Raw genomic sequence first — 16,080 nt, forward strand, 5'->3', positions numbered from 1 at the left:
GAAATTAAAGACGCAGACAAAGCCTCATTTTTCTGTGCCACCAAGCAACTTTGTCCTCCTATTCAAGGTGCCTGACATGGCGGAAATCCAGTCCCGCCTGGCCTATGTCTCCTGTGTGCGGCAGCTGGAGGTGGTGAAGAGCAGTTCGTACTGTGAGTACATCCGGCCACCCATCGATCGCTTCAAAACCATGGACTTTGGCAAGTTTGACGAAATCTATGTGAGTTCTGAAGGCCCAGCTGGGTCAATTCATAACTGAGATACCAGAGAATTGTCAGGCTGGGTGGGCTGCACTGGACAGAGAAGCTGTCTCATCTTGTTGTCCCACAGAGTTTGGAGTGACTAGCTTTGTATCCACTAAGACAAGGTGGCCCAACTTTTTTTGAAATCTGTCAGCCTCCTTCCAGGAGTGAACTGCACTCATAATTGGGCCCTATATGCAATCTAAATCTGGTGCTAGCGCCTGGCAAGTTTGGGTGTTTATCAAGATTCAGTCCTGTTATGTAACTGAGCATGGGAGCACTGAGGACATAGTAAAAAACCACCTTTCACTCTGGAAACGGTACTTTTAACCATACAATAATCAGTAATATATTTTTGCTGACTGTGTAGGGTAAGGAAGAGGCACTCTGTTCAGGAGTCCTTTCAACTGTTGCTATTCCATAGCCTTCAAGGTTAAGTCCTGACACTGAAAATAGAACGTGGGCTAAGGCCTACATGAGCCATCCAATTCAAGATCCAGCATGATATTTGACTTTCCCAGACCAATAAGTAACCACATCACTTTCTCATAATACCTTGGCCACAGACAAAGGCCATGCATGGCTGTCCTTACAGCATCTCCAATAAGGGGGGGGGGGATAAAACCCACCCTGACCCATTTTTCTAGACTCACCAAAAGACTCTTGGCTTCTGAAATTCCCTGGCTGTGTCGTTCAAACCCCCTAGGTTTGCTTTGAATTTAATATGTGGTAAAATTTGGTGGCAACTATATAATCTCCAGCATAGGGCTGCAACAGTTGAAAACCCTAACAGGAGGTTGCTGCTTCAAAATTTCCTGTAGCCCCAGAATACTCTCAAGTGATTTGTCTTTGCCTGTTTCTCATAGGATGTGGGTTACCAACATGGAAAAGTGGTATTTGATGGTTGGAGCCGCGGAGACATTATTGAAAAAATGGTTAAGGACCGGCATTCAGCAGATTTCTATGAGAGCAAACGAATGGATGTAAGCATGGGGATCAGGGAAGGGAAGAAATTACCCTGCCATGGGGGTTGCAGGACTACTTTTGCTGGCAGCTTTTTCCAGTAATTTGGGGGAAATACATTGGGGAGAGCTAAGCCCAGGGATCCCAGTTCTCCCATAATAGGCAAGGTTCATGGAGAATGAATTTGCTGACCCAAATCTGCTGACTCAATTTGAGGACACCATAAGAATGGTGGTTGATTGATCACATCAGATCTTTCCTTCTGTCCAAAATAAGCTCATTTTTAGTACATATGTTTTGCTGCAGGGAAAAGGTCCCATGTTCGTTTTTCTGTGTTATGCCAGTGTGGATTCTGTAATAATAAATAAAATAAAAATAAAAATTTTATTTTTATACCGCCCTTCCGTAGATCAGGGCGGTGTACAACATGTAATACCTGCTTTATGTGTGAACACCTGTTGTTGTTGTTGTTGTTGTTGTTGTTGTTGTTGTTGTGTACTTTCAAGTCATTTCTGACTTATGGCGACCCTATCATGGAGTTTTCTTGGCAAGTTTCTTCAGAGGGGAATTGCCATTGTCATCCTCTGAGACTCAGAGACTGTGACTTGCCCAAGGTTATCCAGTGGCTAAGCCGGGGGATTCAAACCCTGGTCTCCAGAGTCCTAATCCAACACTTATGCTTATATGGCACTTTCCCATCTTATAGAAAAGAAGAGAGTCTTGCTCAGTATGTTGTATGTTGTGGAATAGGTTCTGTCCTCCTTGGTCCAGGACACAAAAGAAATCCCAAAAACTAATTTACAGAAATAAATGCTACTTAATGGAGTGATTTATTTCAAATCCTGGAGTTGGCAATACACAGTATCAGTAGCCCTGAATCTGCTGCTTCACATTCCTTCCCTTCCCCTTCACCTGACTTTCTTTCCCCAGGTGCTGATGTGTCCCAGTGCAGGTTTCACAGACCTGGCAGAGATTGTGTCTCGTATTGAGCCTGCCAAGAGCTACCTGTCAGACAGCTATGGAGACGGTAAGTACATACCAGTGCTTTAAAGCAATGTTGTTGGCCTACTGTTTCCATCAGCCCCAGCGAGCATAGGTGCAGGATGATGGGAATATAATTGGCCATTCACATTTGTGGCTTTGATTATTTGTAGTTTTGATTAATATGTTATGTCTAGGAATTTTAAGTCCTCCAGAGCAATTCTTGTCAGGACCATGTGGCACACTTGGCCTGGAAATGACATGGATGTGGCCACTAGATGGAACTGCAAAAGAGGTAACCACAGTTCAAGTGGCAGGTGTGCATGAGTCAGCATTTGGGAGCTGTGCATCATGGGACATCTGATGCAACATGCACAGCTGGTGAAGTCAGTCAAGGAGTGCATCATGGGAAGTGGTATGATGCAACCTGCCCTGGGGATGAAACCAGCAAGGTTTCATTGGTGGCAAGACACCACTACATGACTTCACACAAGACCACCAATAAAAGGGATAAGATGTTTATCTCCGGTGTTGGGTTGTTGTGGTCGGTGACTGGCGAAGCACTTTGTCTGTATATAGAGCTGTGAGTATCCAAGACGGCTGTCTGGTACTCTGTGTGATCTTGTAAATAGCTTGCAACAAGTGATTAAAGCCCTCTTGTTTGAGTGAGAGCCTTGCTGTCCAGCAGTGTTTATTTCTTCAAGCCAGGAGCTCAAGGCTGGTCAGCTTGCATGGGAGGAATTTTTCCTTCTCTGCCTGAAGCCTTTGCAGATGTCTTTCCAAGAGCCTTCTCGTGGCATCCTGTCTGCGTGGATCAACTCTGCACGTGGTTGTAGTGGACACAGCACATGTCTCTGCTGGAAGTTCACCATAGAATTGTGCTGGAAGTTCACCATAGAATTGTGCTGGAGAACTTAGAAGTTCCTAGAGAATACACTTCTCTAGGCATTTGTAGGTCCTCCAGTGTGTTTATATGATCAACCTCTGGCAGAGAGTGGTGGACTCTTCCTCCTTGGAGATCTTTAAACAGAGGCTGGATGCCATCTGTCAGGGATACTTTGATTGTGATTTCTTGCATGGCAGGGGGTTTGACTGGATGGCCCTCGTGGTATCTTCCAACTCTATGATTCTGTGAGATGTTTACCACAGAGTTGCACTGGAGGATCTGGAGATTCCTAAAGAGATGTTCTCTTAGATAAAAAGAATAGTGTTGTTGTTTTTTTATTTGCTGTTTTTCCACATTCACGGTGGTCCTTCACCCCTAACCCCAACTAATGTGGAGGGACCACTGTAGTTGGCAACTAAAAGACCACAGGTTCCCTACATCTGGTTTAGAGGGTTAGATGTAGACTTCCAGAGTCCAAAATTTGAATTACAGCTCAGCATGGACCTGTTAGCCTTCCTAAGGAGATCTGAGGAGCTCGACTCAAGCTTGCATCCTTTCAAGGTTGCTAAAATGAGTACCCAACTTGTTGGGGGCAATTAGCTTATACATTGTAAACTACTTAGGGAGTGCTTAAGTGCACGGATAACCGGTGTAGAAATACACTTACTATTGCTACTTGTTATTTGGCAACTGACCTCCCGGGCAGAAGAAAGGCAGAATTTAAATAGATGGGTGCTGTATTTTTTAACTGTGTTTTTAAAATGTAGTTTATAAATATATTTTTAAATGTATTTTTAACATTTTGTTTTAAGCCACTTTGATTCTCATTTTGGGAGAAAGGTGGAACATAAATAAATAGGGCTGGTTTCAGCATATCTGCACTCTGCCATCATACTCCTGATCTTCATTACTCTAGTAGCCACACCACAGCAGCTGGCATATGTGCATATATGTGCATTTCCCATCTGCCTCTCTTTCACACATATGTATACATTCCTCTACACTAGGATGGTAAGGTCCACCATTTTATGAACTTTAGTTTTCTAAAAGGACCACTGTGGAAGGTGGACCTGAAGGAAGTACTCTACTTTGGCTGAAGAAGTGAATGGGAATGATGGAACTTCTGTTTCCCTACCAACCAGGAGAAGAGTCAGACTACCTCACTGAGTATGAGGAAGAAGGGATGGATGCTGTGCGGGAAGAAGAAGGGCAGGAATTGACGTTTGCCCCAGCAGAGCAGAATGGTGTCTTTGAAACAGTAAGTTTTCCCAATTAGCTCAAGGGGAGCCTACCTGGGTATGGGAGTGGGGTTTGCCTATGCATGGAGAGCCCAAGTCTAGGCCATGAAGATCCAAGCCTTTCCACTTGCAAGGGTTCGTAGTTCCCTAGATTGTGAATTATTGCAAAACCATTATCATGAAAGATAAAATGTATATTATGTTTCTACCCATGGTGCTTGAAAACTTAACAAATTCCTCATTTAAACTAAATCCAGGAGTTTGCAATACACAATATCAGCAGCCTTGAAATTGCTGCTTTTCATTCCTCACACCCCCATTTCATTCCCTAGGTGCTGATGTATTCCAGTGCAGGTTTCACAGATCTTGCAGAGACTGTGTCTCACATCGAGCCTGCCAAGAGCTACTTGTCAGACAGCTACATTTTTTAAAAGTAAAATATACATTAGGCTAAAAACTGGTTGTCACGACCAGAATCCTATTGATAGTCCCAACTAAAATAGTATATAACTAAAATTATTTTCAGTGTTTGGTCATCCCATTCAAGTAGTTCTGAGTACCTTAATGGGGTGCCTGTATTAGTTACTACTTCAACTTTCCAAGTCTCATGTGGAGATACCCAACTCGGTATTTGTCTATAAAATTTGTTTTTGACTTTGTTCCATACTAATAATAATGATTTTCTGATAACGTGGTTTTCAAATTCTTTGTTAACAGCTAATCTTTTTATACCATAGATATCCATGCCACCCAAATATTTTGTTGAACCCTTCCAGATTTAAGAATTTTTTATCTTTGAGTGTAATCCAATCCATGATCCAAATAAATGCGCACACATAGTAATATAATTTGAAATCAGGGACCCCAAAACCGCCTCTTTCTTTTGTATCTTTCATTATTTTCCATTTTATCCTTGTTCCCCCCCCCCCCCATGAACTTGGAGATTTCCGTTTCCCACGGTTTAAATATTCTGTCATTATGAATAATCGGTAGGTTTTGAAATAAGAACATCAATTTGGGTAGCAAGGAAATCTTAATTGCAGCGATTCTTCCCATCATTAATAGATTTAATAATTTCTATCTTTGGAGTTCTTCCTTAATTTTTTTCCAAACAGCTGTATAATTATTGTCAAATAGTTCCAAATTTTTCGCTGATAATGCTATTCCTAAATATTTTATCTTTTTGCAACAATGACAACCTGTTTCTGCTTGAATTCTATCTGTTTATTTCTTTCACATGTTCATGGCTAAGAAATTGGATTTTGTCTTCTTTACTTTTAAACCTGCATATTTCCCGAATTCTTCAATCTCTGTCATCACTTTATGTATATTTTCTTTGGGTTCTTCCAATATCAGTGCCAAATCATCTGCACAAGCCCTTAATTTTCATCCCTTTTATTTCCTTGTTGTTTCTAATTTTATTAAGTAGTACCTCCAAACACAAAATACACAATAAAGGGGATAAAGGGCATCCTTGTCTGGTGCCCTTTGTGATATTTCACTGTTCTGTCAATTCTCCGTTAATTATGATTTGGGCTGATTGTTTGTTATAAATGGCAGAGATCCATTTTAAAATTTTTTGACCTACATCCATAATATCTAGTGTTTTTGTCATGAAAATCCAATTAATTGAGTCAAATGCTTTCTCCATATCAAGAAAAAGAAATATTGCTTTTGTACTGGGGTTTTTTTCATAATATTCAACAAGATCCATCATTATTCTTAAATTTTGTCTCATATGCCTATTAGGTAAGAATCCACTTTGATTGTCTTTTATTATTTCTTGTAATATTTTCTTTAGTCATTTTGCCAGAATTGATGTGAAAAGTTTGTAATCTAAATTTAATAGTAAGATAGGCCTATAATTTTGTGGTTCTGTGGGATCTTTATTTGGTTTAGGAATAAATGTTATGAAGGCATTTGACCAAGAATTTGGTATCCCATTGTTTTTAATATCATTAAATGTTAGATATATCATTTTGATCAATTCTTCCTTTTTTTTTTTTACAGTATTACTTCAGCCATCCAACTTTTATTGGATTCCTTTTTTTATTAATATTTTTAAGTTTTACAATACAAAATGTTACAGTTTCATCATATCCAAATATGCTTTAACACTTTATTTATTTTACACTAAAAACACCTCAGTGCACCCCTTCCCCAGAGCCATTCTCATCCATATAATCCAACCAAAATTTTAATTCATCTCATGAAAGTAATTTTCCATCTTCTTTTCCTAATACTTTTTCAATAAATTTTTTCCATATTTCATCAAAATCATTTCTTTTCCATAATCCTTTTTTCACTTTCAATGGTAATTTATCATTAATCGCTATTTGCCAAACTTCTTCATACCAATCCTCCAGTTCCACATTTATTTTCGTTTTCCAACTTCTCGCTATGATTAATCTCGCTGCTGTAAGCAAATTTGTTACAAGACTTCTTTCTTCTTTTTTCCATTTAACATCATTTTATAGTGATAGCAATACTATACTTGGTTTTCTATCTATTCTTATATCCATAATATTTTCTATTTCTAATAATACTATTTCCCAATTTTTTTTACATATTTACATTGCCACCACATATGTATATATGATCCCACTTCATTACATCCTCTCCAACAGTATTTTGAATTATTCTTATCTATAGTTATGTAATCTCACTGGCGTTAAGTACCATTTCCAGATCAGCTTATAATAATTTTCCTTAATTCGTACCGATAGATTTTTCAAATTCAATGTTTCCCAATTTTTATTCCATTCATTTTCACAAAATTTACATCCTAATTCTTCTTCCCATATCTCTTTCCAAATATTTTGGTTTATTTTTTTCTTTTATTCTCCATTAATATTTTATAAATTTTGCTAGTTATTCCTTTCATATTTTCATTTTCCTCTAGTTCTTTTCCTTTCGGAATTATTTGTTCAAATTGCGTATATTTTCCCTTTTCTATATTTTTTCTTCCAATTTTTGAACCATTGTTCTATTTGCATTTAATGAAACCATGACATTTTTATTCCCCTAAGTTTTTCTTTTATATTATCTCTTCCTATTTTTTATTCTATCCAATTTTCTATTTTATCTATCTCTTTCCTTTAATTCCTTATATAATACATTTCTTAAATTCTTTGGAAATGACTTTACCATTATTATTGGTACTATCAATGAATTTTAATTCAATAATTCTTTTTTATATTTATTCCATATTTCTAGTATATTTTTCATACGTGGGTTTTCAATTTCCTTGATTTCTTTCCTACTAAATTCTTTTTTAAAAAATCCCTATTTTCATATGTATCTCTTCTTTTCCTGTTTCTAACCAGTCCAGATCTGATATACTTTACATACTTTCTATTACATATCTTAATTGATTAGCCTCATAATATCCCTTTATATTAGGGAGGCCTAACCCTCCCTTTCCCTAGGATCTGTACCAAAATTGCTTATTTATTCTAGTTCTTTTTCCTCCATTAGAATATACATTTACTAATTGTTGCCACTTATTTAATTCGGCTTCTGATATTTTTAATGGTATCATTCTAAATAGAAAATTTAATTTTGGTAAAATTTTCATTTTAACTAATGCTATTCTTCCAAACCATGATAGTTTGATTTCCTTATATTCGACCATTATTTTTCAATTTCTTTCCATAATCCAACCAAATTTTTTCCTTCCATTTCACTTAAATCTTTCGTAATATTTATTCCTAAATATTTTATATTACTTTTTAATCTTATCCCTAAATCTTTTTGTTCCGCAAACTCTAATTCTTTTTTTGTATAATTAAATAACATCATTTCTGATTTATTCCAATTAATCTGAAGTCCTGTCATCTCACCAAATAAATTCAAATGTTCTTTTTTTTCCTCATTTTTTCTTTTAGATCTTTAATAGTTAATAAAGTATCATCAGCAAATAAACTAATTTTGTTTTTTTCCAATCTTATTCCTTCCAGATTTTTATCCTTTCTTATAACATTTGCTAGCATTTCTATCACCATTGCAAACAATATTGGTGAAAGCGGGCATCCTTGTCTTGTACCTCTTGTTACTTTTATTTCACTTGTTATTCCATCATTTACTATTACTTTAATTGAATTATTACAATATAATTGTGAACCAATTCTTCCTGTAATTTTTTGTAATATCCTGCCGAAACTCCGTCAGGCCCTGGCGCCTTCCCTTGTTTCATCTCTTTGATACCTTCTGTTATTTCCATTATAGTAATATTAGAATTTAGGGCTTCTTTTTGCTGATTGTTGATTTTATTTAAGCCATATTTTTGCAAGTAAATTTCACAATCTCTTTCCAAACTCTTACTGCATTTTCTTTCATGATATAAATTGTTGAAAAAGTTTTTGAATATTTTTTGAATTCTTTTTTAAATTTGTTGTTAATTCATTCCCCATTCTTCTTCCAAATCATCTTTTTTTCTTGTTCTTTTCTTAACTTAAGCGCTAATAATTTTCCCACTTTATTTCCTGCCTCAAATTCTCTTTGTTTCATTCTTTGAAGTTTTTTCTCAATTTGTTCTGAAGTTATTTCAGCTAGTTGACTTCTCAATAATCCTATTTGATCTAATATTTTACTATTTGTAAGGTCCTTACTTAGTTCTAATTCCTTTACTCTAATTTGTTGATTTAATATTTCCTATTTCTGATTTTTCTCTTTATCCCATTCTATATTTTTTTGAATAAAGAATCCTCGTATCACTGCCTTTGATGCTTTCCAGACCGTTAAAATGTTTGTGCCTTTATTTAAATTTTCTAAACAATAATTTTTTAAAAAATATTCTTTTGCCTGCCTTACTATTTTTTCGTTGTTCAGTAAGTATTCGTTAAGTTTCCAAGCCCTCCTTGTCTTATCTTTTCTAAGTCTTAGCATGATAGGATTATGGTCTGATTTTTTTTTTTTTTTTTTTTTTTTTGGCTAATATTTCTATTTCTGTTATATCTTTCATTAGACCAGCCGAAACTAGAAAGAAATCAATTCTAGAGCTGGATTTGTGTACTTTTGAGACATATGTGTATTCTCTAGATATTGTGTTGTGGATTCTCCATGGATCGAGTAAAGAAAGTAGATCAGACATCTCAAAAAAGATAGTGGCAATTTGCCTTGATTTTTCTTTATATTTTTTTAGTTGACTCTCTGTCTACAAGTGGGTTTGTCACGCCATTCCAATCACCCATAAGTATTAAATTTTCATATTCTAATTGGGTTAATTTATTCAAGAGTTCTTTGTAAAATTTTGCTTTATTTTCAAGGGGACCATAAATGTTCAAAATTAAAATTTGTTTTCCCTCTAAATAAACTTCTACACCTATGTACACCTACATAAACTTCTACACCTCCATCATCATTGATAATTTCCTTGGCTTGAATTTGATTAGAAATATAGATTGCTTCCCCACTTCTTTTTTTATTTCTCGCTGCTACAAATAATTGACCTAATTTATAATTTTTTAATTTTTTTTGTCTTTCTTTCTGATGTGTGTCTCTTGAATGCCGTTTATTTGTGCATTTTCTTTTTCTAAGAGATGGAAAATTTGTCTTCTTTTATGTGGCGAATTCAATCCCCTGACGTTCCAGGAGATTAGTTTGGTCATGTTTAAATTATCCTATGTATAATTCTTCCGAATACAATCCAGTTGATGAGTCCCATAGTTTGTTTACTCCGATTACTTCCAGTTCTTCGACTTCTTCCTCTCTTGTTATGTTTAAACCTCCTGCGGCTCCTAATTGGTATCTCATGGGAGCTTCCGGTGGCAATGGCGGGCGCGAGGTTCATCGTTTGAGTCGCTCTGAACGACGATCGCTCACTGCAAGGATTAGCCCCGCTCCAGAGACACTCGGGGTGAGGGATCTGCTCCCCAAGAAAAAGGGGAAGACAGAGGGGCCCTCAGCCGCGATCGGACGGCATCAGCGCACCCCAAATTTATGGGTGAGAAGATCAGGAGAAGTGCTGGGAACCGGATTGCAGAGGGCGAGCCATGTCCGCAGTGAGTTGCGTTTGCCGCCACTTGTTTAATAGAGAGAAATCACTAGGGAAGAAGAAAAGGAAAAAAGCTGCAACAAATGTAACTCTGTTAACTATTCCCTGAAAAGTATATATTTTCGATTATTGGAATACGTTTTTAAAAAGGAACCTGTATGATAACCCTGCCTCCATTGGAATTTGGAATTTGGGAAGATTACATCTACATGATATTTTTGGAGCTAATTAAATAATCAAACACTCTACTCTACTTGAGAAATGTTTTCCCCTCTTTTTTTCCTTATATAAATATACCTGTTATTTACCAGAGGTTTTTACTTGTATCAACAAATCATCCAAACTTCTGCAGATCAAGGACTAAATTGGAGGGTTTAAGTGAGGAATATACTGAACTGATTGGATTTTTCCTTTTTCCCTTTTTCTATTTTGGGGGATCATAATGAGCCAATGTCTTGGATACTGTGAACAGAACAGAAAAGATTGGAAAGAGACCAAAAGACAAAAGGACGTTGGGGAATACATTTGGGTTTAGATGGGGACAATACCTGGCATTTGAGAATCTGGTTTATTTGGACTATTTGGACTATCATCTTTGTGAACTATTGATTAACAACAACGTATAAGAAGAAATCCATTGCTTAGCATCTAAAAGGAGACTTTGCTCTGGAATTATCCCCCTTGGGAGACCTTCTTCTGGAACTATCCTCACCATCCCCTCAGAAAGGAACATAAATTACTCAATTGAGTGATGAAACAATTGAACAATAGCTTAATATTTGAAGGAACCTGTAGTTGAAACCTAATACTTAATTTGGACTGTAATCAAAGAGGGAGAGGGAGAAAGAGAAGAGAGAGACTGAGATAGAAACAGAGATAATTTGCAAGTAAACTTAATAGATAATTCGGTTTTTAGTGATTATTGAAGAATTGGGTACTTGGAATATAGCTTGGAGAATTAGATACAAGAGTAAAACTGATTTATTGAAAATATATTTGACACATAGATGAGGATGTGATATTTTGTATTTTTTCATGTGATTATTGAATATTTCTCTTCAATTGATTAATTGTCTGGGTACTGTCTGGGTATTGCTTGATTATTTAAATATAGAGGGAGAAAGTAACTGAAAGAAAAAACAAGAGAAAAAGAAACGACCTTGGAAACGCTGACTAACATAAGATAAGGCAGCTGAATACACAAGGAGGTGTCTTGTTTAGTCTAGCCGGTATAAATCGCAAGTAATAGGAAAGTAATAAAAAGTAACATCTGGTGGAGAGGAAAGAGGAAATAAGGAAGGAGGAGCAGAAACAAATCAAGCTTTTAAAACTTAATTATAGTCACTGTTCTCTGATCAGACTTTGAACTGTTAGTATTTTTAGTGGCTAAACGTTATTTGTATTCATCTCCAGTCCTGTCATTCAATGTTCTTTCTATTTTTCCTTTTCTTAATTAATTGTTGACATTGGTAGCTGATATACAATAAGAGACTCATTGCTGCTATATTACTAATATTTAAACAAGCTATTAGATATAAATCAGGCACTGACTTGAAGAAGTACAGAAGTAGAGGGAAAGGGAAAGAGAGAAGGAAGGAGAGGGGGGAAAGAGTGAAATTGGAAGCTTTTTAGGAGACCTTGGTACTCTCCTCTCTTTGTTTATGAGAAGTTGAAATTGGGAATTGGAGAAAATCTCGATTAAAATTTGGAAATTTTGGAAAACCGTAGTAATGTATCTGACTCCTTGTTGAGAAACCTTTAAACCTGCTGTGGAATTTGCAAATCTTGAATTGTTTTGGGGGAATTTGAAATTTTTTGTAAATTTAGAAATTTGAAGAATCTAAATAATTCATATACTCACTTCTTTGTAAAGAAACCTAATTCCATGGGGAAATCTGTTAAAGTTGGCAATTTTTTGGAATTGTTTCGAAAATTTCAAAAATTTTCAGAAAATTTTGGAAAACATAGAATCTCTGTTATTAATTTCACTTTGAATAAATTTGGTAGGTATTTAAAAGATTAGTCCAATTCGGTAGTTTTAAGGAAATTTTAAAATTTTGGAAATTTTGAAGAAAATTTTGGAATTTTGAAGAAAAATTAAGAAATTTTGGTATTTTATTAATTTTCAGTCTTGAAGTAAATAAATCTCATGCTTTAAACTGAATAAAATGGCAATGGGAAAGAAACCATACCAAACAAGGACAACCAACCAGGGAAGATGATCCGGTTAGACTCTCAGAACAAAATGAAATAATGTTGGAAGAAATGAGACGGATTAGAGAAGAGATGAGAGAAGATAACTTGAGAATCAAAATGGAAATGAAGGACGAGGCGAGACACGATATAAAAACAGGTGAGAGAAATGAGACAATCTTTAGAGAAGATTACGGTGGAAATGGGGAAAACCACAAATAAAATGAAAAAATTGGAAACTAATGTTTAAGATATAGAGGAAGAGGTAGGAAATTTAACACAACAACAAAGAGAGAATCAAGAAATAATAACAAGAATGGAAATTAAACAGAAATAGAATTGATTTAATTAAGAGGAATTCCAGAAAGCGGCGATGAAAATCTATACAGCTTACTTACAAAGATATTGGCAACATTCGTAGAAGAATCAGAAGATCACTTTCCTTGGGAAATAATCTATAGAATTAACTCCAAAGCAGTGAGAACAAGAGATTTACCCCGTGACGTGATTGTATATTTCGTAAAAAGACAAACAAGAGACCTTGTCCTACAAATAAGCTACAACAAAGAATTAATCATAGAAGGGAGAACGATCCAGATTTTCAAAGATATTCTGGGAAGAATTTTGAAATCCAGAAAAGACTATACTTTTTTGATGGATCAATTAAAAATCCATGGAATACCTTTTCGACGGGAAGAAATCTAAGGACTATCTCTTACTTGGGAACTAAGAAGATCTAGATTGAACTCAATAGAAAAAGCATGTGATTTTTGGAAGAAACACAGAAAAGAGATAGAAGGGTACAAAGAAAGTAGTCCCAGAGAAGAAAGAATTGGAAAAAGACCAAGATTACAGGAATCATTTGAGAAAAAACAAGAGGAACCAGGAATTCAAGAACCAGAAGTAAACAAAGAAGGAGAAGAAGGAGAAGAAGCAGAAAATAGAGAATAGTAACTCTTAGGAAGGGATATATACATACTTTTTTCTTTGTTCTTCTCTCTTTTGATTTTAATTTCAGTTTAAAAATCTGATTTTTTCCTTATTGAACATTGACAGTGTATAAATTGCAATAAAGTGGTTTTGATTTTTACATCTAATTCTGTTTGTTTCCTTTGTAATGAAGGTTCTATCTTTAAATGTTAAAGGACTAAACTCACCACAGAAACGCAAGAAAGTTTTTACGTTCTTAGAAAAACAAAAATGTGATATAATCTGTGTACAAGAATCTCACATAAAAACAGGAGATACTAGATTGATTAAGAACTCGAAGCTAGGACAGGAATTTATAACATCAATAGACAAAAGGAAAAAAGGAGTGATTTTATATGTTAATAAAACATTAGATTCAAAAGAAATTTTTAAACATAAAAAAGGTTGTCTGATAGGAGTAGAGATCATATGGGAAGGGGAAAAAATCTTATTGGTAGGAGTATATTGTCTACAAGAAAACAAAGCAAAATTTTACGAAGAAATAAATAAGAAATGGTTGGAATTTGACTATGAAAATATTATCGTATTAGGTGACTTTAATGGAGTTATTAATCCCAATTTAGATAGGAAGTCTGAAAAGAAAAGAAAAGAAAAACAAGGTAAACTGCCACAAACTTTTTTCAATCTAATGATAGACCAAACGTTAGTAGATCTATGGAGACATTTATATAACAGAACAGAAGGATATACATTTTACTCAGAAAGCCACAAATAAGGAATTACTGGTTAATGAAATAGGAAAGAAAGTAAAGGTGGATAAGGGATAAGGGAGTTGTTTTGATAACAAGATATATAATATGCTGATGTGTTTTTCTTTTTCTGTTTTTTGCTTTTATTAGTTTATGGTATGTCTAGTGTATACTGTATATTTGTGCAATTAAAAAAACCTAATTGATATCTCACATCTTCATTGTCTTCCTCTGTAACTAGTTTGTCTTCTACCTCATCAGTCTTCCCCAGTTGGTCTCTTGGATTTTTCCAAATTTCCCTGTTCTTTTTTCTTCTTCCTCGTGGGACTCTTCATATTTTTTCAGTTTATCTAGAAATTTCTTTGCTTTTTCCACTGTATTTATTTTGTATGTTTTTTGGTTCCAGGAAACTGTCATTCCCTCGACTGGTTCCCATCTAAACCTTATGTTTCTTGCCTGCAAATGTTGTGTGAGAAATTGGTAGTCCTTTCTTCTCCTGAGCACAACAGCTGGAACATCTTTAAAGACTTTTACCTCAGAATCATTTATCCCTAATTCTCTTCCGAAGTGCGTTTCCAAAATTCTATCACGCATCACATAGACCACTATATCTCTGAATAGATGTCTTTTCCTAGCTATAGCAGAGTTAATACAGAAGATCTTATCCGTCTCAAAGTCCATCACTTCTAAAGGGATATCCATTAACTCCGCTAAAAATTGTATTACTGTCTCATAAATGTCCTCATTTGCGTTTTCCTCCAATCCTCTTATTTTGAGACATTTTTCTCTGGCTTTAGATTCTTTCCTTACGTTTTCCTCTCCATCTTGTTTTTGAATTAGTTCTATTATTTTTGTTCTTCTTTCTAGGTCTTCTGTCTTGTTTTCTAACATGCCAATTTTTACATGAGCTTCTTTTAAGTCTTCCGTCAGTATTTGTATTGTTGATTTTAATTCATCTGTTTCTTTTTTGAAATCTTTTCTGATATCTTCTCTAGATCTTACTAATTCTTGTTTGAAGTTTTTTTTCGAATGCTTCTAGGATCTTTGCATTAGGATCAGATATTTTCAATTCAACTGAGGGTCTTCTGCTCAAAGTTTGACTCACTGCTTGCAGCTTTTGTGCTGCATTTCTAGTTACCACCAACATTTTAACTATTTTAGCAATATCCCAGTACAGTTATCAAATAGAAACTTTCTTTATCTCTAACAACAAAGTTCATCAGTTTCCAACTTCAAGATGGAGCGCAGTTCCTTCAATTTGCTCTTACTCTATGAAGATAAGGTATACACATGTGACTCTTTTAAAGTACAAAAAATTACTAAACAAGTATCTTCTATTATTTCCAAAATCAGTATTCAAGCTTAGTATATTTATAATAAGCAAATCCCCAACTACATTGATAAAGACAGTTTATATGCAAATTATGTTGTAAATATTAGTCAAAAAAGGCCCTTTTAGAATTATTTCCTCAGCAGGCAATTTAAATATGCGATTTACAAGAAAAGTCTGCTGTTGTGCTGTTTTACCAAATGTATCTCCCTTTTTACCCAGTGATTCTTTTTGTAAATTTCTATCGTCTTTACACTTCCCAGCTCCCTCTAGCTCTCTGCGATGTAGTCTTGTTATCTTTGGGCTTGGGTTTTGTAATCTATTGTCTCTGTAGTAAACTTCCCCCCATTCTCTATTCCATTCTTCTCTTCCTCAGTCTTTGTTCCTTGTACAGTGTGCCCGCGCCATACGCGGGCGCGCCATATGCGGCCTTGAGCATACGCGCTCAAGCCGCGGGGCGCGGAAGGGGTGGCGCGTCCCATTCAATTGAATGGGCACGCGTGCCTGTTGCGCGCCACGCCGCCGCGCACAAGCCCCATTGTTTCCAATGGGGCTCGAGCATAAGTGGAATTT

General features: G+C 35.5%; 1 protein-coding gene across 4 annotated transcripts in view; it reads left to right on the plus strand.

The window, feature by feature from the left end:
* Positions 1-16,080, plus strand: part of LOC149323507 (patatin-like phospholipase domain-containing protein 6) — a 101,645-nt gene that overhangs the window by 81,262 nt on the left and 4,303 nt on the right. For all 4 annotated transcript variants that reach the window (XM_089489084.1, XM_089489086.1, XM_089489085.1 and 1 more), the window contains 4 exons: positions 68-220; positions 1,109-1,225; positions 2,136-2,232; positions 4,215-4,330. In XM_089489084.1, the coding sequence (XP_089345210.1) occupies positions 68-220; positions 1,109-1,225; positions 2,136-2,232; positions 4,215-4,330 (483 nt within the window). The remainder of the gene's footprint in view (positions 1-67; positions 221-1,108; positions 1,226-2,135; positions 2,233-4,214; positions 4,331-16,080) is intronic.

This window comes from Sceloporus occidentalis, unplaced genomic scaffold (genome assembly GCF_023333645.1).
Source record: "Sceloporus occidentalis isolate IW3139 unplaced genomic scaffold, rSceOcc1.0.p SCAF_1, whole genome shotgun sequence".
Lineage (NCBI taxonomy): Eukaryota > Metazoa > Chordata > Lepidosauria > Squamata > Phrynosomatidae > Sceloporus > Sceloporus occidentalis.